General features: G+C 38.2%; 1 protein-coding gene across 4 annotated transcripts in view; it reads right to left on the bottom strand.

Moving 5' to 3' along the window:
• Window positions 1-23,199, bottom strand: part of FAM83B (family with sequence similarity 83 member B) — a 77,865-nt gene that overhangs the window by 12,932 nt on the left and 41,734 nt on the right. For all 4 annotated transcript variants that reach the window (XM_006090707.3, XM_023755564.1, XM_023755565.1 and 1 more), the window contains exons 3-4: window positions 4,300-4,464; window positions 3,441-3,565 (exon numbers count right to left, since the gene is read on the bottom strand). In XM_006090707.3, coding sequence (XP_006090769.1) covers window positions 3,441-3,565; window positions 4,300-4,464 — 290 coding nt within the window. The remainder of the gene's footprint in view (window positions 1-3,440; window positions 3,566-4,299; window positions 4,465-23,199) is intronic.

Raw genomic sequence — 23,199 nt, 5'->3', positions numbered from 1 at the left:
TACAGAACTTGGCTGGAGAACCTAGACAGAACATGGCGAGAGAACCTACACAGAACCTGGCTGGAGAACCTGGCAAGAGAACCTGGAGAACCTGGCGACAGAACCTGGCTGAGGAACCCAACTATGATGATCATCACCTGAATGCTGCCTCCGTGTCATTCCTACTTCGCCTACTCCGTCCACACCTTTGGGGACCCCTGGACCCGCTGGGGTTGGACCCCAGCAGTTGCTGTTGTTTGTTTTTCCCAACATCACCTCCAAACTAGCTCAGCTAGCTGAAGGCCTGGGGCAGGGGGGTGGGGGCAGGCTAGAGGGCATCAATGAAGGAAAAAGGGGGACATGTGTAATACTTTCAACAATAAAGAACTATTTAAAAAAAAGAAAGTAGCTCAGTTATAATCATCTCAACATATAGCACCTATTAACACCAAATGGTAGCAAAACAAAGTTCAGGTGAATTTATTGTTGAAAGATCATCTTAAAAGTCAAGTTAAATAATAAAAATGGAAAGCATTCATTATTATGAGATTAACTAATAAACACCATTCTATAAGTCAAGTGAACTCCCAATTTTAATTAAAATTTCAATTAAAACCAAGTAGATCTGAACAAATACATACACATATAATGAGTTTTTAAAAGGACTCATTAATTTTAAGCACTGGTTGTAATTTCTGCTCTCCACACATTTTCCTTTAGAACTCCAAACTACATTTTCCAAAAAAGATCCCCTAGAAAGGAAAGTTGGCAGATAACAGTTTTTTTAAAGGCCTAAAATAATAGTTAACATTAGAGGTTTTGGATGCATTAACTCTAATTCTCATGACAACGGCATGAGGTAGTTCTATGATTATCCTCTTTACAGAAGTGCAAGCTCAAACGCAACCACATTAAGGAACTTGCCCACAGCCTTCCACTTTAACTTGTTGCCTCATTCTTGTGGACTTTTTAAGTTCCTAAGGTTTCCTCTCACACTGTTCTGCTTACATCCACAGGTCTCCTGGCTCCTTGCCACAGTCTTTAGTAAGGAGTCCACTCTGCCCTGATGACCTGGCAGTGCATACATGCTTGTTGGTGCTTTCCTCTGCCTGTTAATATAGCCTCGCTGTGTATCCCATTAAGGACCGATGCCTGAAATTTATCAGAGAATATTAGGGCAGCACTCACACTGTAGAGCCAGTGGGATCTGGACTGTGCTGCCAGTCCTGGACTGCCTGTGGTCCTTAGCTGTGGGGTTTTAGACATGTCACTTAAATCCCTAGAATTTCAATTTCATCCTTACAAAATGTAGATGAAAACAACAGCCTTATAGATACATTGTAAGGATGGGGTTGAAATATATAAACGAACTAAGCTGGAACAGAGTAGATATACCACCAGTGGAAGCCTCTAAAGATGCCAGAGAGTAGAATCAGAGTCACCTGTCTAGTGTCTACTATGACAGCCAAACTCTTAAACGTACGTACTTTTTGGTAATATTAGTGACTACATGATAATTACCAGCTTCTCAATAGTGATGAAATAAGAAAAATCTGTTCAACAGATTCTTCAGTCCAGCACACCCCACACTGGAGATCAAGCCCACAACCTGGGCATATAGCCTGACTGGGAATCGAACCGTGACCTCCTGGTTCATAGGTTGAAGTTCAACCACTGAGCCACACCTTCCATTTTTATGAACAATTACTATTAAGTCCATACTATGTACTGTTTTCATAAGGAACAGAAACACATTTAGTATTGAAGAACCATAGAGAATCTGAGATATGAGTTAACCCCTTCATTTTGGGGATGAAGAACTTGAAGCCAAGGGAAGTTATGGGATTTTCCCAATGTCTTAATGTTGTTTAGAGGTATAGTCAGAACTGAAACCCAAGTCTCCAAGTTTGCTTTTATTTTTTATTTTTAAGAAATAACTAGATTACATTAACATTGGAAACTAATAGTTTCTGTAAATGATTGATAACAATGCAGGTAAACACAAACTAGGCTATTAAAAAGATAAGAGATAAGTGTTGTGCACTGTTGGTGGGAATATAAATAGATGCAGCCACTGTGGAAAACAGTATAGAGGCTCCTCAAAAAAAATTAAAAACACAATTACCATACAGCCCAGGAATTCCACTTCTGAATATTTATCTTTAGAAAACAAAAACACTAACTCAAAAAAGGTATCTGCATGCCCATGTTCACTGCATTGGCTATATTTACAACTTGAGGCCCAGTGCACGGGATTCATGCACTGGTAGGGGGCATGGCCTGCAGGGATCGGCCCACTGAGAGAGTGCCACTCATCCCAGTCAGCTGAACTGCTGCAGCAGAAGCAGCTGCTCATCCCAGTCAGCCTAGCTGCTGTGGACCCACCCTTTGAGCGGCTGCTCCTGCTGCAGAGTGCAGCCGCTCAACCCGGTCAGCCGAGCGGCGCTCCCACTGTGGGAGTGCACAGACCACCAGGGGGCAGCTCCTGTATTAAGCGTCTGCCTCCTGGTGGTCAGTGTGCACCATAGCGACTGGTTGACCACTCGTTCTGATTGTTCTGCTGTCCAGTCGCTGAGCTTTTATTATATAGGATAGCCAAGATATAGAAGCAACCTAAATGTCCCTCCACAGATGCATGGATAAAAAAGATGTGGTACATATAAACAACAGAAAAGAAACCATAGAAAAGAATGAAATCTTGCCGTTTGCAACAACATGAATGAACTTGAGGTCATTATGCCAAGTGAAATAAATCAGACAGAGATAGACAAATACAATATGATCTCACTTATATGTAAAACCCCTGTTACCCCTCCAAAAAAAATAGTTTATAGATGCAGAACACAGATTGGTGGTTGCCAGAGGCAGGGAGGTGTGGGATGGGTAAAAAGGGTAAATGTGTCAAAATGTACAAACTTCCAGTTATAAACTAAATAAGTCCTGGAGATGTAATGTACAGTATGGTGACTATCTATATATATAAAAGCCAAGCGACCGGAAGGACAGAATGACCAGTTGTAATGATGCACACTGCGGCGGCCAACTGGCCCAATCAGGGCCCTGATTGCCCCTCCCCCCCACCAGCCTGGCCTGATTGGCCCCCATCAGGCCTGGCCAGCTGGACCCCACCTGTGCAGAAATTGGTGCACCGGGCCTCTAGTAGTTAAGAACACTACATTGCATATTTAAAAATTGCTAAGAAAGTAATCTTGAAAGATTATCCTCATTACAAAGATAAAAAAGTTTTTCTGTAACTATGTATGGTGATGGATGTTAACTACACTTATCGCGGTGATCATTTAGCATTATATACAAATATTAAATCATTATACCTGAAACTAATATAATGTTACATGTGAATTATAACAATTAAAAAAGAACTAAGTAGATTACAATAAAATTTGAAACTAATAAATTCTATAAATTATTATTAATGTGAGAGATGAACACAATGATCTTACCTGTAAGAACCATACATAACTTTCTGGCAGTCAATTAATAAAAATTTCTGTTCCAATTTTCCATGAAATTTGGCTCCTGTTTTTGAAAGATAATCTTGGCCTTTTACTGTCCGCACTCGAATATTCTAGAATTATATGTAAATATAATGTAAAAATTAAGGCTAGAAAGGGAATATTTTGAAAAGTAAAATATATGCTAATATAAAACCTTAGTACCAAAAACAGTGTACTTGAAATAATTTTTAAACGCATAACCAAACGACAAATAGTGAAAAGCAACTTTTAAAACACCACCCAAAAAAGAAATACACTAGGAAAAGAGTAATTTAAGATACTACTTTACATTTAAATGGAATGGTTTCATAAATCACTTAAGAGTCCTATTGCAAGATCCTTTCAAGTTATAAATTCATAATGTCCAAATAGCTAATATTAAAATGCACCCGCCTTTTAAAAAGTCAAATGGAACTGAAATCACTGTGCCAAATGATTGTGATAAGCAACACCTGCTGCATGAAAGAATCACTGGAGTCAGTAGTTTCAAGGTTGTATATGCAAAACAGAAGCATTAATTATGACTGGTAGCAAAAAAAAAAACTCAGAAGCTCAAGTGCCTCACTATCAAGAAAAGCACCATTTACATTTGTCATAAATATATGTGCTTTCAGTTACATTCGAAAAAATACAAGGGACCCTTTAATGATCAACCGTCATTCTACTTTAAATTATATATGTATGTATTTTTTTCTATTTTACTTTTGGAGTAATATAGCTTAACATGTCTTAAATTCGACTGAGACAAAAAATAGTACACAAAATATCAAAATGGTACCCGAGGAAAAAAACATGGAATTCTTACCCTGAGACGTTGAACTTGGCAACCCTGCTTCTCAGTCATATTTAGGAAACGATTAAAGTTGGATTCATCGAGCAGAATGTATACAGATACCCCTCGAGTTGATGCCTCCACTATTTCTTTGAAAATGTCCACATCTGTAAACATGTCCATCACTAAAGCAATGACCTGTTAAAAATAAGAATAGCAAACAATGTTAGATACCCACTAGGAAAATATCTATAAATTGGTGCTTTCAATAAAAATTGGATAAAATAGAAAATTAAATACATGTATAAACAAGCACTTGTGTTTTCTAAAATAGAAGGTAAAGGATAAAAAGAATCTGTTGAAAATAAACAAAAATAAATAAGAAATTAGAGAAAATGGAATGACCTGGGAATAGACACATGGCAACAACAGCCAGGATCATGGATAGTATATTAAATCATTTTATTTACTCTAGCAAGATGTTGAAACAAAATACTGGACCATGCATAAATTATACAAGTTGATGACATTCTCTAAAATAACTGTGAAACATATTTGAATTAGATTTTCTCCAGGTAGAACAATTTCAATCATTCTAGTGGCCTCTCATGATCCTTTTCTTATTTATAAATGGAATAAGGTGCTAGAAGAAGGGAGATGCTAGTGTTAACAACATCACTCATGTCTTGTGAATATTCTTTAATCAAATATATGACAAACTCTCAAATTACATTCACAATTATTTTTTATTATTGATACTATTACACATGTCCCCATTTTCCCCCTCTTTGACCAGCTCCACCTAGACCCTGTCCTCACCCGCATTCCCTGGCCTTCACCACACTGCTCTCTGGGATTACGCTGTATTAATAAGTGGTGTGACAATGTATAGGCACTGAGATGAAGAAAAGAAAATGCCCATATTATAAACTTACTAGAGGCCAGGTGCATGGATTCGTGCACTGGTGGAGTCCCTCAGCCTGGCCTGCACCCTCTCACAACCCAGGACCCAGGTGGGGATCGGGCTGAAACCAGCCGTCTGACATCCCTCCAAGGATGTAGTAGTGTGCGAAGTGACAGGTGATTGGGGAGGAGCCCGAGCCTGGGCTAGGTGCTAGGCCGCTCCTGCTCATCCTGGCCCTGCTGCACCTGTTACCACCACTGCAAGGTAGCGCTGCCACGGAGGCAGGAGAGGCTTGCACCACCGCAGATGCGCTTGCCACCCATGAGCCTAGCATCTGGCACCCATTGGTCAGCTGAGCGGCGCTCCCACTGTGGGAGTGTACTGACCACCAGGGGGAAGCTCCTCCATTGAGTGTCTGCCCCTGGTGGTCAGTGTGCCTCATAGCAACTGGTCGACCAGTCATTCAATTGTTTGGTCATTCGGTCATTCAGGCTTTTATATATATAGATTTTACAAAATGACTCTTAGAAGTGTATGTGTAGAGTCGTCTGGCAGCAATTTCTTTTTTTAACTTGAAAGGAATTTTTTTCTTTATTGATTAAGGTATTACATATGTGTCCTTATCCTTCCACTGCCCCCCCACTCCACTTCCATTTATGCCCTCACCCCCCTGGTGTCTGTGTCCATTGGTTAGGCTTATATGCATGCATACAAGTCCTTTGGTTGATCTCTCCCCCTTACCCCCACCCTCCCCTACCTTCCCTCTGAGGTTTGACGGTCTGATCAATGCTTCTCTGTCTCTGGGTCTGTTTTTGTTCATCAGTTTATCTTGTTCATTATATTACACAAATGAGTGAGATCATGTGATATTTATCTTTCTCTGACTGACTTATTTTGCTTAGCATAATGCTTTCTAGCTCCACCCATATGTTGCAAATGGTAGGACTTTTAAAAGCAGCATAGTATTCTATTGTGTAGATGTACAACAGTTTTTTAATCCATTCATCTGCTGATGGGCACTTAGGCTGTTTCCAGATCTTAGCTATTGTAAATTGTGCTGCTATGAACATAGGGGTGCATATATCCGTTCTGATTGGTGTTTCTAGTTTCTTGGGATATATTCCTAGAAGTGGGATCACTGGGTCAAATGGGAGTTCCACTTTTAGTTTTTTGAGGAAACTCCATACTGTTCTCCACAGTGGCTGCACCAGTCTGCATTCCCACCAGCAGTGCACGAGGGTTCCTTTTTCTCTGTATCCTCGCCAGCACTTATCATTTGTTGATCTGTTGATGATAGCCATTCTGACAGGTGTGAAATGGTACCTCATTGTCATTTTGATAGAAAGGAATTTTTAAAATAAGGAAACATTATTATACAATATGATATTCTTTAAGACATTATTAGCATATCTAAGAAATTTATTTTTAATTTGCCAGATAGTTTCATGTAACAAATTACTGGAAACTTTGGAAAGAAACAAATATACAGTACCAGGATAAATAAAGGTTTTTGTTTGCAAAAAGTAATTGAAGTCACTCATCCAGTAGATGATTCTAGCACAGCAAAGGGAGAACAAATGCCAGTTTCTCTTGCCTGACAGATAATACACTGGATCAGAATTCAGGAGACTAGATTACACATCTTTGACAAGCTTATCTGATGGCAATTGAGTCTGGTAGCTTATCAGGACTTCTGGTGCGCTGTACTATCACTTGATGTTGAAAAATAATATAAAGTCTACAGAAAATGTCAGTGGTGCCAAGAGAGGTAAAATGAAATGTTGATTTTTCTTTCTTTTTAATAGTGGATTAAATTCCTGGAAAGGAATAATTAGAAATAAGGTAAGCCAACCCTAATCTGAAGGTATTATAATCTGAGTTATCAAAATCACACTGTGCTTTAGAAATGATCACAATGGTTATATATCAGCAACATGAGACTTAAAAATTTTTAGAAAGAGATTCCAAGTTGTTTTTAAGATTTGAGTGAAACTTCACATTTTTCAGTAGTTTCAGAGAATCTCACTCAAGGATGTTGCTTTTCACTTATCTTTCTCACAGTAGTAAATTTTCCTAAATTAGAGGACAAACTGAATTAAAATAATATAAATATGGACAATAAATTCACAATAAGTTCATATTCATGACATAATTTAGGGCCAGTCGCAAAATTACATAATCATTTGGTAAGTAATATACTGTAATAATAATTCAGAAAAAAAAATTGCTGAATTGTTAGGGGTAGTACATGGTAGAATGAAACAAACTAACAGGGTATCATGGAAAACCTTAAATAATGAATAAAGATTATTTTTAGCCATCTAACCTAAAACACTATAGCACTGAAAATGACAGTAATATTTTAATACATTTACTGAATTAACCTAAAGTTAAATACTAATTCATGCTTATGAATATGGAATAAGTTTAGTTAGGATTTATGAAGGATCTTTAAACTGTGACACGTGTTTAGATTTGATCTAGATTTCAATATAAATCCTAAAAATGGAAATATCTGGTCAAATAGTACCTTGGAAAAATGTGTCTCATAATATTCATATTAAAAATATCTAAATTCTATTGAGTCATTTTGACTGATAAGTATTATAAAGCCCCCCTTTATCATTTCATTGTAGTGTTCATATTTATAAATGCACTGAAATACTAAAAACAATGTGAGGTAGAAACCAGTGATAGGAAAGATGACAAGAACTGAAAATTAATGACAGTTTTGATAGAAACTGTTCATCACAATGTTGACATTGAATACATGCATTTCCTTAGAAATATGCTTCACTATCTACAGTATTTTAATTTAGAACCCTGTATTGTTTATTCCTTTGTAAGCTATTAGGATAGAAAGCCATTAGTAATATGCTTCTATATGACCTACTTAACAAAATGTAAGTGTACCTTGGGTTAATGTTCTGTAGTCACAGAATGGTCATTATCACCCTCAAAATTGAAAAATTGAATATTATACCTTTTCTGCTTCAAAATACTAAGCACCATTCAAAAGGACTCAGACTTTTTTGATAATTGCCTGCTAGATACTGGTGGATTTACTTTTTCCCACAGCAGAAAAGCTAATAAGGAGTTTAAATGAAAAAGAATGAATGGAGCTCTATAATGACTGTATTTATAAGAAAATTCAACACAACTAGAAAACTTTAAGAATTGAGTAATAGAAATCAAGGGAAATGATCCCTTAGGAAACATATATTTCTGAGTCTGTAAAGCCTGTCAAAAGCAATGTGCTAAATGGATTTCAGAAAAAAGAGAGGCTGTTATTACGAATAAGTGCTCTTCGCCCTTCTTCTGCAGCCTAAGTAAAAATCTCCATTTTGTGTCGGGCGCACGTGCGGCGCCAGGGGTAGGGGGCCTTGAGTGGCAGGGGGCTGGGGGTACGCTTTGAGCTGGGCGGAGGGGTGGAGGGGGGAGAGAGGAGCGCAGAGTGAGAGAGTGCAGGATGCTCCAGGAGGCAGGGGCAGGGGGAGCAGTGTGCCTCCGCCTCCACCGCCCGGGACAAGGGGGTGGGGGATGGGCGAGCCCCGATGCCAGGGGAGACAGAAGAGCCAAGACCCCCGGAGCAGAAAGAAATACTTTAAAAAAAAAATCTCCATTTTGTGTGAAATTTCATATATAATATTATGTCCATTAGAATCTTATTTAGTAAGATTTACATGATAAATACTTTAATTTTTGCAGATATTTAAGTATCTATCAGTGTAGACTAGTAGCTGTATCGATATATCAACTCATTTGGTCTGTCATAAATTAAGTAATTTTGGGGAAGTCTCTAAAATGCATCTGAGTCTCAATGCCATCTATTACATCTATATATATAAAAGCCTAAGTGACCGTTACAACCGGTCGACAAATGACCTGTTGACTGGTTGCTATGATGCACACTGAACACCAGGGGCAGATGCTCAACACAGGAGCTGCCCCCTGGTGGTCTCTGTGCTCCCACAGCCAACCTCCCGCGCCAGCAAACCTCCCACGGTCCCTCCCCCCGGCCGGCCAGCCCTGATTGGCCCCAATTGCCAGGCAGGCCGAGGGTCTCCACCTGTGCACGAATTCGTGCACCAGGCCTCTAGTATTAAATAAACCAGAGGCGATCTTGCATGCACCAAGTTCTGAAATTCGATGTTTATTTCCAATTCTCCAACTATTGGATTAAAATGTACGCACTGCACTTAGCTTGTAAAAATCACACCAAACAGGACTTGGTGAAAGTGAAAAAACAACAACTGGGTATTGTAATAAAGTGAACAGGACGTATAAAGAGAAATGGGCTCTGTTATGTCCATAATATACATTTGGAGAGTCAATACCTATGTTTGACAACTCAGAAGGGAAACTGCATAAATTATTTCCCAGATTTTTTATTTTGAACTAGAGGCCCAGTGTATGAAATTCATGCTTTGGGTGGTGCGGGGGTTCCTCAGCCTGCCCTGTGCCCTCTCACAGTCTGGGATCCCTTAGGTGACGTCCGCCTGCCAGCTTAGGCCCAATCTCCCCGGGGATCAGGCCTAAGCTGGCAGTCAGACATCCCTCTCTCAGTCCAGGGCTCTTGCAGTCCAGGCCCCCTTGCTCCATACAGCCAGTCTGCAGCAGAGGCAGGAGAGGCTCCTGCCACCACCGCTGCACTAGCCAGCTGTGAGCCTGGCTTCTGGCTGAGCAGCACTCCCCCTGTGGGAGCGCACTGACGACCAGGGGGCAGCTCCTGTGTTGAGCATATGCCCCCTGGTGGTCAGTGCGCGTCATAGCAACCAGTCTTTCTGCCGTTCGGTCGATTTGAATATTAGGGTTGTATTATATATTGAATTATATGATTGAAAGCACTCATATAGCACTTTACAAACTAAATGTTTGTATTCTCTCAAAATTCATAGGTTGACATCCTAACACTCAATGTGATCCTATTGGGAGTTAGGAACTTTGGGGAGTGATTAGGTCATGAGGGTGGAGACCTCATGAATAGGACTAGTACCCTTATAAGGGAGACCCAGAGAGCTCTCATCCCTTCTACCCCTGCACCAGTGTGAGAAGACAGCTGCCTATGAACCAGGAAGGGGGTCCCTACCTGACACTAACTCTGCTAGTGTCTCGATCTTGAACTCCAGGACTGTGAGAAACAAATATCTGCTGTATAAGCCACCCAGTCCATGGTATTTTTGTTACAGTAGCCCAGAGTGAGACCCCATAAGAATAAATTATGCTTTTATCTTTGTCAGATTTAAGGAAAACCTTATATTTGGTTTGCATCCATAGGCATCCTTGCTTTTTAAAATAGCTTTTACTCTAATACCTCAAGAAGGAAAGAAAGCACGAGGAGCAGGCAGGCCTGACAGAAATTACAAAGATGAGCCATAGTCCTTTTACTGATTTCACAATTCAGTCCTGTTGCATGCTCTCATTTCCCCAACACTTCTCAAAAAAGACTTTTCCTGAAACTTGGCCTGGAAAAGGTGTCTAGCACGGGCCCCTAAAGTCAGTGTCAGGGGGTCTAGACAGAGTAGTGAGCTGTGGAAAAACAAGCTCAAGACTTCCCAGCCTAAGTGATCTCAGAACAGCCCACCTCACAGAGCGTAAGGAGGAGCTCCGTGGGAGTTACCTTGAGAGGCTGGGAGAGAGACAAAGAGGGAGCACCAGAGCCACTCTGTTCAACCAGCAAGCAGTTACAATACCCCTAACTGGGTGCAAAACCTAACTCTTGGTGTGTCTTTAAAGGGATGCTCTTTAAAATAAAGATTTGTGCCATTATCACAGCACTAGAAATGCTAGTCTATTCGGCTGCTACTGAAGAATCGGAGCGATAGTTTAATCAAATTCTGACAATATTTGTAAAAAGAGAAGAGTTAAAATGTATATACTTAAAGTAATAATACACTTCTAGGAAACTATGAAATTTTCAAAGACAAAGTACATGAGTATTTGTTATATAGTATTCTAATACATCAATGTATATAAGTATGTAGTATAGTTGTATAGGTATGTAGTAGCATCACCTCACTAGGGAAGAACTTAAGCGTGTACCAAAATGTAATATTTACGTATGACTTTTCTTTACCGCATCCTTAACTTTTATCATTAAAATTATCAAACATACAGAAAAGTTAAAAATAATACAATGAATATTTATACTTACTACTAATATTTTAAATTTTTCTTGTACTTGATTTAATTTTACATAAATATATTAAGAGATTTGGGATAAAAATTCAGAGTAAAAACTGAAATAAATTTATTGATGGCTATAATTTTTACCCAGGGTTAGGAAGAAGGCTGGGGTGGATATATAAGGCAACCTGCTGAAATAAAATATTTATTTGAGCAAGTTGCCTTACCTGTCCTCCCCAGTCTTCTTCAAGCCATTCATTAAAAGTAACACATTTCATATTTAATTTCTTTATAGCTTGTTGTTGACCTTTCAATTTTGCACTAAAATTCTATGTGCAAATGGTTATTTTCATTAGTAACATTTTTTAATATATATTTCTATTGATTTTAGAGAGAGGGAGAGAGAAATAGAAACATCAATGATGATAGAGAATCATCCATCAGCTGCCTCTTGCACACCCTCTACTGGGGACTGAGATAGCAATCCAGGCATGTGCCCTGACCAGGAATTGAATGGTGACCTCCTGGTTCATGGGTTGATGCTCAACCACTGAACCACACAAGCTGGGCTTCATTGGTAATATTTAAAAGAAAACCTATTATGGAGAACATTATTATAGTAAGTATGATGTTAAATCATTAATTTAATTAACAAAGCAAAACTACTCAAAATTGTGAAAAGAAAGTAAAAATATAACAAAGGACAGATTGCTATTATATTTTAGAAACTTTCTTGACTTTTTAATTTTCACTAATCATGAGTATTAAAATAGCATTAAATAATTATTTAAAATTATTTTAAAATTGGGATAAGCCATTGGGAAGGAAATAATTAGGAATGAAAAAATTTAAATCATTTTATGGAAATGTCTTTGTGAAAACTTTAATTATAAGTAAAACCTCTAAGTTAGACTAAAATATATTTGTGCTTTATGAATACGTGTTTTATAATTATTAGGTTAGTTAGAACTCTCTATAATTAATGTCACATAACTTGAGCATATTTACTCTTTTATACCTAGCTTCCAAGGTAGGTATAAGTGAAATATATTAGGTTTCATTAAATTTTTGTTGAAATGCAGTGGCTAGATGGTGCCTGTTCTCAAGGAGCTCATAGCTTTATGAGATTTGTTTACAGAACTATACATATATCAATGTGACACTTGCTCTTATAAAATTATGACCAAGAATTAATACATTAGTATATATGGGGTAAGGTAGAAACTAGAATATCTACTAGTAGGTCTCTAGGGGGTTTCAGTCCTTATGTAGCATAAATGTGTAAGATGCTAAGTGGAATGTTGGTAGCAGGGATAAAAAGAAGGTATAGAGGCAAAGTTGTGAAGAATGATTGGACAAGACTCAATGGCTGAGTGCTTGTGGAGGACAACAAGAGGAGCTCGCCAGGAATCATTAGGTGTGAGAGACCTAAATTACAAGGATAATTATTGTACCGTTATAAAGCAAATTTTATTTTTATATAAAAGGAAGCCCAAAACAATGTGTTAAATGATGTGCTCAAAAGTTCTTTTTTCTATCCATCCATCCATCCATCCATCCACCCACCCACCCATCCAGGACTGCGGGAAGTTGGTCGGCCACGGGGAGGGACCAGGGGAGGTTGGCAGGCCACAGGAGGATGGCTGTGGGAGTGCACTGACCACCAGGGGCAGCTCCTGCATTGACTGTCTGCCCCCTGGTGGTCAGTGTGAATCATAGCAACTGGTCTACTGGTCGTTTGGTCTTTTGGTTGCTTAGGCTTTTATATATAGAGATATTTTTCTATTATAAAAACTATCATAACATTACATATTTGGAAAAGGTAGTTCTCCAAAGCAGTGTGAAGAATGAACTCTGAACACAGAAAGACCTGCAAGTATCACATGACCTCATTCATATGTGGAATCTAATGAACAAAATAAACTGATGAACAACATAGATTCAGAGACATGTAAGCATGGAAAAACTCATGGACATGAACAACAGTTTGGTGATTGCTGACAGAGAGAGGGGGCTGGAGGAGGTGGAGGCGAGTATAGGGGGGATAAATGGTGATGGATGGAGACTTGACTTGGGGAGATGACACATAATACAAGTGTACAGATCTCAGTACACAAAGTAACAAATCTCAGAAGATTAACCAAAGAACTTACATGTGTCAAAGTATAACACATGGACACAGACAATAGTGTGGCGAAGGCCTCCAGAGAGGAGGGAGTGGGGTGGAGAGGATCAATGGGGGAGAAAGGGAGAAACATTTGTAATACTTTCAATAACAAAGATACATTTAAAAAAATAACAAAGAAAGACCAACTAAAAATCTGCTACAGAAGTCCACAAACCTAATTAGCAAAAGGGATTATATCATCCAGTGTTCTGGTAGGAAAAAGAATTTCCTTATGAGTTTTCAATATTGAGAAATTTATGGTAATGACTATTTACGGAAGTGTGAGCATAGTTGATGGACCCGGTAAGGGAGACAGAGCCCTGGTATTTAAGCAAGGAAACAAACAAATACACAGAATATGAACTTCTTCCTTTGCTCACTCCCCTGCTGGTGCCTCCCATTGGGAACCTCCCACCAGGACGGAGGGCAGCGGGGAAAGGCCAGGTGTTGCAGTCTATTGCAACAGCTGTTGAAAATGGAAAGAAGGGCAGAGAAGGGTGGAAAATAGATCTGGTAGGAGTGGGAATAGAAAAGAATGTGCAGAGGGATATGGAAGAGGCCAGATTTCAAAGATATTTAGGGACGAGGTGGCAAGAAGAAAATGTGACAGTCAATATATGATGGGCATGTGAGGAGAACGTACTTGGGATAATCGGGTGATTGAGTGGTTGGTGTTATCAATGACGGACATAGGGATATGGGAGTTGGAGTCTGGCTTTGGGTCTGGTCTGTTTGGGTCTGTTTCAGCCGTTTATGACACAGCTATGTGGAAACCCTTACCAGCCACTGGTTATTGGGGTCTGGGGCTCGGGAAAAGTTTCTGGCCTCCAATTTCACAGATTTCCATTCTATCTTTCAGACTAACCATTTAGAAAAGAATTAATAAAAATCAAATGTAAACTCTTTACAATGACATTGAATGTCTATCAGAGTCTGAATAACTTTTCTTCTTAGTTTCGTTCATGCTACATATTCCATGCATCCAGCTCTGAAGGCCATGCCATTTCACCAGCTTTCACATCGTCCTTGCACTTCCTTTTATCTAAAATCCTGGTCTTCTTTCTCTATGAAAATCCAATTCATGTTTCTAGGCCCAGCCTACCTGCAGGCCCCTTTCACAAAACCTTTGCCAATTCCCTTAGTCTATATTAATTGCATCCTAATTTATGCTCCATCTATAGTTTATTTATACTTTTACCACAGCATTTTCATTTTCATTATTTGTTCACTTATTTCATCCATAGTTGCTTACTTATTACTTTCAAGAGAGTAATAAGACAACTAAGGGTGGGGAGAACCTTGGTCATTTTTGTGACTCAGTCATCCCCATTCAACTTACTAATATAATTCAATAAAATTTATTAAATTATTTCTTGTTTTTCTCCCAAAGCATTGTGGAGTTAATTTCAAGTAGTAAACAAGCAAATGTTTATATTTATTCTTTTGGATTCCTCAAAATTCTAGTGATTTACTAAATAAAGCACTGTCTTAGAAATGAATGGTACTTTCTATTTGAAACTTAACAGTTCTGGGAAGGAAGTAGGTTGGAGCACAGGGACTATCGCTATAGCTTTGTTTACTGACCTTCTGGTTCTTGGAAATATTTTATTCATGTATACCTATAAGAAATAAAATACTCCTAAAGATCAAAGTCATCTGCCTGCTATTCAAATGAAAGTGTGTCTTGAAATACATATTCTAAATGGTGCAGATAATAAAATGTAGAAGGCTGCACTGTGGAAGAGAGAGAGAGAGAGAGAGAGAGAGAGAGAGAGAGAGAGAGAGAGAGAGAGAGAGAGAGAAAGAAACATTGATTGGTTGCTTTCTGTACATGCCCCAACTTAGGACTGAACCCACAACCTAGGTAGGTATGTACCCTGACTGGGAATTGAACCAGCAGTTTTTTGGTGCATAGGATGCCGCTCAACCAACTAAGGCATTCCTGCTGGGCCATTTCGTTAATTTTAAAGTGAAAAATCAAGTGATGAGAATAAATCATATGCTCATCCATGTTAATGCACAGAATTTTTAAATAAGACTGATTTCAGGATGTTTAAAAAAGCTATTCGTCCTTGGTGTAGAACTATACATTAGGAATATTTCTCACAGTGGAAGAACCTTATCTATTAAGCCAAGGAGACAGAACCCCAACAGCGTAAACAGAATGACCCGTTAAAGAAATTACTTAATTTCTAAAAAAGAAATGGAAGAAAGAAGAAAGTGGTATAAGGGAATAAGGAACTTGAGGATGAAGGAAATCACTGAATATAGCTTCTGTTAGTAGAATATCTTTTACACAGCATGTTTGTCATCATTCACTGGGTTTTTTCTTCTCATGAAATCCCAAGAAGGCAGAGATCTGGTCAACAAGAGGAAGCAACAGCAGACTTTTATCTCACTAACATCAAGTCCATTTACTTTTTCTTCCTCTAATTTTTGCAAACAAGAACCTTAAATAAATAATGGCTTTAAAAAAATCCCTGGAGTGGATTTTCTTTCATAGCAATTTCTCTATTACATCTTTTTACTGCTATTCCATTGATAAACATCATATGGCGACTTACTCAAGCTTAAAGTATAACATTTATGGCATTAGGTCATTTTTCAAGCCATTATAAAAATGTGTTGGCATTAGAAATTGAGGTTTCTTCAAATCTTAATACCCTGTCTGAAAATTGGTCAATACTGCAGTGTTTAACTGGAATCCTGCATAGAATGGAAAAACCCATTCACCGAGCAAAGAAATCAATGTGATCAATTCTGACCTCTGAAGTGCTTTTAAACTTTGAAATTCTACACTTCTATGAAGAAAAAAAAAAACTTCATGAAACATTCCCTATGAAAATAATAACAAGACTTTCTCTTCTACCTCCTTTCTCTCATGACATCAGGAGGCTCCTTCTGCCGCAACCTAATGAGATGTTAGATTAAAAAGTTGAAAGTAAAGATCAAATGAGAGGAAAGAAAGTACGGAATTGAAGAGATACAGCACTCAGCTTATGACAATGGCTCATCATTACTCAAAAATGTCAGCCATACTGAACTTTTTCACTTCTATATTTCAGCTACATTTAACAATGCTTTTGGAGGAGTTGTACCCATCCGTCACCCCCCTCCACCCATGGTAACATTTCCAAACAATTGAGATCAGTAAATGAAATTATACTATTTAAGAAGAATAATACATGCTTATATACCATCTGATTGAATAAAACAATGATAGGAATAATCATATGGGATAATCTTGTTTATTTTAATTAAAAACAAGATAAGACTAATTAAGATAACAGCTTTCCTTTACTAAAGAAACAACAAAAAAGGCTAGAAAATGATTCTAACATTTGTCTCTTTTTTTTCCTTTTCTTTTTTTTTTACAGTTAACCAGCATTTGAGAAAAGGTACAGGCTGAACATGCACATTTTAAGAAATGGGCTTTCTTCGTATTACTTCAATGAGGTTTATTGTTTGATGGTACTGTTTAGCCTAAACACATAATAACAGAATAAATGGAAACGGGTACATCATATAACAGAATGAGTTTTAATATAGCCAGGAAATAATGTTAAAACAAAAAAAGGTTCATAAATATATAATGGATGAAAGAGATTGCATAATACCTGCTGTACCTGTGAATGGATATCTCACTGTTGTTATTTAGTCTAAGTATTTTATTAGAACTTTTAGATCATTCTTAGCAGCATTATATAAAATCACCGTATTTTAAAAATCACCTGTTAACTGCGAGCAGCATCAATAACATGTTTTGCTTTGACTATGTACTATACTAGATTGAGTTATAAGTCTAGAAAACATTTGAAATTTTTCTAAATTTAAATGTAGATGAGAAAGTCAGATAAAATAAATACCAGTGCGTGTATGTCACCTTTGTGGGGTCACTGTCACGGGTTCTGGTACTTTCATCTGCTCTTAATAGTACAAATGAACTAGTTTATTCCTAAGCTGAACCAGACATTCTATAAATTGTGGTCCTTTGAAAATTCCACTTAAATGCACTCAGGTTCCCCATCGAGATAGAACAGGATGTTCAGTTGCAACAAAAGTTTGGGATTCTTAATTTAGAGCTTCCAGCACAATCACATGCACACTGATGGCCTCTCATGTCGGCATGAGAGGGAACCTGTTTCTTGAGTGGATTCCTGGCACCTGGTCCCCTTGAAAGCAGCTATGAGAGGCACAGATGGAGCCAACAGTGATTTCAACCTGCTCCTCAGCCTTGCATGTTCCCTGCAGCAAATAACTGCTCCTGCTTATCCGAAGTCCTTTGCTCCCCCTCCCCCTCTTACCTCGAGTGGAAGCAGAGGGGACTTTACACCAAGAAGGAGCATGGCATTAGCAGGTGGCCTGCAGCTGCTCCTCAGATCTGCCTCCTCCGTTCCTGCCTTCCACCAGGGCTGCTGCCTCCAGGAACCATTTCCAGGCCTTCCCAGAAGGCCCTTCCTCTCCTTTACAAGTAATTAATCCCCTCTCTTCTCTCCTGCTCTCTCAGTCCCTCTTTGTTCCCTCTTTCTTTTTACTTCTCTTACTGGGTACTTTTTATGTTCTTTATTTCTCTTACTGCTTGGCTTCTCCACAAAGTTAGTTCTTGCCTCCCACTGCCATTCTGCCAACTTTGGCTTCTGTGAGTGTCACGTGACTGGAGCTAGATAGACTCTGGTTCTTACTATTTCTTGGCCTCACAGTTCTTGTGCTAATTTCATCTGCTGACTCAGCCTCTGAATTTCTTAGTGTGATGTCTTAACACTCATAATCTTTTTTGGTTCACCCATGAACCAAACACTAGATACTGGAATGCACAGAGGTGGGGTCATATCCATCTGTTGATTTTTTAGTAAAAAAATAATGTACCACCCTAACCAGTTTGGCTCAGTGGATGGAGCATCGGCCTGTGGACTGAGGGGTCCCAGGTTCGATTCCGGTCAAGGGCATGTACCTTGGTTGCAGGCACATCCCCAATAGGAGGTGTGCAGGAGGCAGCTGATCGATGTTTCTCTTATCCATGTTTCTAACTCTCTGTCCCTCTCCTTTCCTCTCTGTGAAAAATCAATAAAATATATATTAAAAAAATAATGTACTGAGCTCTCATTCTCTATCAGACACTGGGAGAGGTATTAAACTGAGGCTGGAGGAAGGCAGCAGGGTATGGTGGAGGAGTGTTTATCTTAAATTATCTTAGAAAGGAGGAGGGAAGCAATAATCTAGGTTAGAACAATACTTAATCTTTGGACAGTTGTAGGTAGAAATGATAATGTCTGTAAATTCACTAAACAAGGCACCTTTGGACTTTTGAAAGATGATTCTACTCACTGCTTTTGAACACATTTTGTTGCTCAGGTAGACTTTTTGATAAGTGCCTCCACATCAGCATATTTACTGATCCTCATTCCCTAACACCATTAAATATCTGAGAAGACCAAGTACCGTGTAGAGCATTTTAGAAGACAGAAAAATAGTCTTTCCCTTATAATTAAAAAACAACAACGACAATAATTGAACACTGAACAATATGTAAACAAAGATTTTAAGCCACTTGTGATTAATTATAGGAGCCTTAAAATAAGAAGTGCATATCTTGGCCACATGGGGTGGGGCAATAACAATGGATGCACAGGACAGATTTCCACCCAACAAAGAAGTTTTCTCCTGTCACACTGAGTAAGGGTTGACACTCATGCCTTAGTGAAGAAGAGCTGGAAAATGATATACCCTATGTAGACATGACCTGTAAGCATTCAGAGCAATGATCCTATTATTTGCCGGGAAAAAGAAATGTGAGTAGACAAAAAAATCAGAGAAAAGAGTAACTAAAAAGTGCAGTCTTATTATAGAATAAAACAGTATGCTTCTGGCACATAAAAACATAGCAGCTTTAAGAAATGGAGAAAAAAGAAAGGAAAGGAGAATGAGTAAAGAACATATTCAAGATACTTTTTGATAAAGATGATTTTAGAAAATAACAACGTATTACATTGAGTTAGGAAATAAAAAAAATAAAGACAAATACCCCAATAGAAAAATAATTAAAGCCAAAACACATGACCAATGAACATATGAGAAGATGTAGAAGACCTCAATACCAGACAGGATTACAAATTAAGCTACACGCTTTATCTTTCATTGTGTCAAAAAATTGAAGTGACTGACAACACTCAATGTTGGCCAGTGGTGAGAGGAAATAGGCACTAGTATGAAATCTCAGCAGTAGTATAAATTGAGACAACTTTCCTACATGACAACCCAGTAATGTTCTTCACAGTTAATAGGCGACCAAGCGACATCCTTTACCACAGCAGACCAATTCTCTGGGCTTAGCCTAAGGGGAAATGTTACTCAGATGTAGATATATATATATTTGCACATTCAACACTGCACTCTCTATAATTACATACATATGTAAGCAAGCTAAATATTCAATAAATAATAGTGCATTACAGTTATGGCACATCCATATAATAGGGCGAAAGTGGTGAAAACAAGCCAGGTTCAAAGCAGAATGTAAGATATAAACCCATTTATTGAAATATAGAAAATATACACAGAGAAAAAAATCTACACCAAAATTATTAGTTCAGGTTATTTTTATTGTCTTCTATCTACCTCTTGTGTTGTACTAATATTATTATAAGTATGATTAGTTCTATTTTTATTATCAAAATGTATTTGTTTACATATTTGTGAAATTAAATTATATAAATTTCACCTTACATATTGGAAGTTCAATCATTCTGAACAAATCATTTTGTTTTATTCTAAAGGCTAAAGCTAAAGAGCCCTTCAAGATTCTTGAGCACAGAGAGAGCAAATAGAGTAACCAGCACTCCTTAAAAACATGTCTTAATGAGACTTATTTCTATCTGACTGAACTATAGGATACACGTATATAAGATTTTAGACATCACTAGTAGAATACTAAAAATAAAATAAAAAAGACCAATCTGATTCATACAAAATAATGAGGTTTGCCTGGAATTCTACAGTCCTTTTATCTTAGGACTGTGAACTCTGATGGGGGGGTGGGGTGGGGGAGAGACACCTACTAAGAAGGGCTCCTGGTGGCTAACTGGGCTCAAATAAAAAAGGCAAAGCCTAGCAGTCATTTCCGCACAGGGCCTCTCACACAAACTGCACTTCATGGAGAACCTCTGGTCTAACCTGCCTGCCTCTGCACTGAACCACTCCCTTTGCACTGAACTGCCTGCCTGCACTCTGTTTCTGCCATCTGACCCAGCTCTAGTAAAGATTTCCTGGAATCTATTTCAACCAACATGACTGAGGCCTTCCCCATCCAATTGGAGCTGTGCAACTCTGACCAATCAGAGAGGCTCAATTCTGACCAATCAGGACAGTGTCTTTTGGGTCAATCAAACTGCGAGAATTTGACATCCTCATTTGCATGAGGATGGTCCAATTAGGAACTGGGGGCGGGAGCATACTCTCCTCCAAAGACTGAAGACTGTGTTTCCCTGCCTAGAGCTGAAACAAGAGAGATGTCTCATTGGAGCAAAGCAGAACAGACCATCTCGGAGCGGAATTGTCTAGCTAGAGAGGGGGTTAGCCCCAGGACTGCCTGGCCCCAGAGCTCTTCCATGACCATGCTGTTTTCATAGCCCTGCTGTATCACTGTTTGCACTGAATAAAGTTTCCCTCTTCACCCTACCCCAAATTGGGGATTCTTGTTGGCTTTGAATTGGCAAAATGACCATCTGTTGACAGGACAAACACAAGAATATTGAAAATTATCAAACACAAGCTAATTATAATGATTAAGGAGAGCATGTATAGCCTCCCCAATAACTAAGACAAACTGATTATAAATCTTAGAAAGACTATGATCACAACAAAATTGAAGGCTGAAATCATGAGAGACCTAGCCAATTCCTACTAAGTTAGTCCCAGATACAAAGAAATTCCATATGGGTGATACTGGACTTGTGAAATTTACCTCTGGAAGTTTACGGAGTCAAAATAATAAATATATAATCCAGAATGACTAAATATGAATTCATGATTTATAGAGTCACAAATGTCTCTGAAATAGAACATGGAAAAATTTCCGGGACACAATCTCCCATTTCTGGAGTCAACATTGTGGAACAAAATTACTCTGTTATTTCACAACATGCAGTTTGATGTCAATGTTAGAAACAAACACAGATATATAGGAAACACTGTTTGACTCAACAATGCAATCTCTTTGCCAAGAATTGCATGAAAAAAAAGAAACAACTGTGCTCAAAGTGAGTCAGGAAAAAGATGGTAAATTACCATATTATGATGAAAATAAAGTCAACAAGAAAGACCAAGGGGTGGGAAGACCAGCTGACCTCTAAAGACTTGAAAAGGAGGCAGGAGAGGGACTCCTGGAAGGAAAGGTAGTCTGCTACTTCCATACAAATGACACACCTGTCACTAAACACCAGCCAATTACTTCTTTGTAAATCTGGTTAATTCCAATGATCTGAATGTAAAATACTGACTTATCTTCAAAGTCATTCCAAGGTAGAACTCGGTACCTCAGCAACTGCTGTTTCTTTTCTTTATGTTTTAGTATTAAATGAATGAATAAAGGAAACAATACTATTTTTATAAGAACCTACATATGTTATTTTATTAAATTTCTGTATTGTGGCAGTGCTAAGTCACCACAACGTTGTAAAAAGTTTCTTTCAGTGAGTATGTGACGTTATACACTCTTTCATATGACAGGAAATTTTGCACAATAATAGTTTCAGGGGATAAGACTATCGTCCCTTTGCCTTACTATATAACAGGATTTGACCACATTTGTTTCAAGATAACAATACACACTTTTTATAATGGTGAGCAACGCTGTAAACCTGACACAATTTTAGTTCCTGAGATTCTATATTGATCTAGCTAGTTTTCAAATTTCCCAGTCTCAGCAGTGTTTCCTAGAAAAATGTGCTAAATGCATTAAAAGGAGAACAGAAGAACTTAAGGATAACAGCCTGGAAAGCAGGATCGATATGAACTGTATTCTGAGGCATTTATCCTATTTGTTAATCCCCAGGCTTTTTGTTTTTAAACTATTCGAGAATCCAGGTTTGGCTAGGTATATAGACAAGATTCCCAGTTTTTTTCTCCATGTGTCAAAAATAGCTCTTGTTGCCAGCAATTCAGCAAAGCTGACTAATGTAAAAGAACAGTCATGTTCTAGTGAAAAAATTTAAATTTTGACCAATAATCACCCTCTAATGTCTGAAAACACAAGGTTGCTTTGAATGTTGAGTATACCAGTGCCTGATATTACTTACTGGTTACATATGTGGATATAGTTTTTGGGGTCCTATAGCCACATTTCCCAGCCATTCTTACTAAGTTGAATGGGGTATTCTAGCATGCTCATCACTTTCCCTACATCTTTCACTTTCTTATTAAAGGAACTTATATGATGGGACCGGTGGATGACTAGAAGATGTCTGGTCGACCTGGTCTAATTAGCATATTACCCTTTTATTAGTATAGATTTGGATTTCATGACTAATTGGAACTCTATTTCTATTTCTCAATTTTATTTAGGAAATATGCTAGGCATTGACTATGTGCCTAGTAATTTTAAAATATATAAGAATGTTCCTCTCTCAAGGATTTCTTGGATGTCTAGTTGGAAAAACAGCAGCATAAACAAAGATTTGAATCACAGCACAACTGTTACAAAGATGTGCATGACAGGTAATACTGAACTAACTTGGGAAGT

Source organism: Myotis lucifugus, unplaced genomic scaffold, assembly GCF_000147115.1.
Source record: "Myotis lucifugus unplaced genomic scaffold, Myoluc2.0 scaffold_80, whole genome shotgun sequence".
Taxonomy (NCBI): domain Eukaryota; kingdom Metazoa; phylum Chordata; class Mammalia; order Chiroptera; family Vespertilionidae; genus Myotis; species Myotis lucifugus.
Note: the sequence above shows the minus strand (reverse complement) of the source record. Positions and strands in the feature narration are given on the sequence as shown.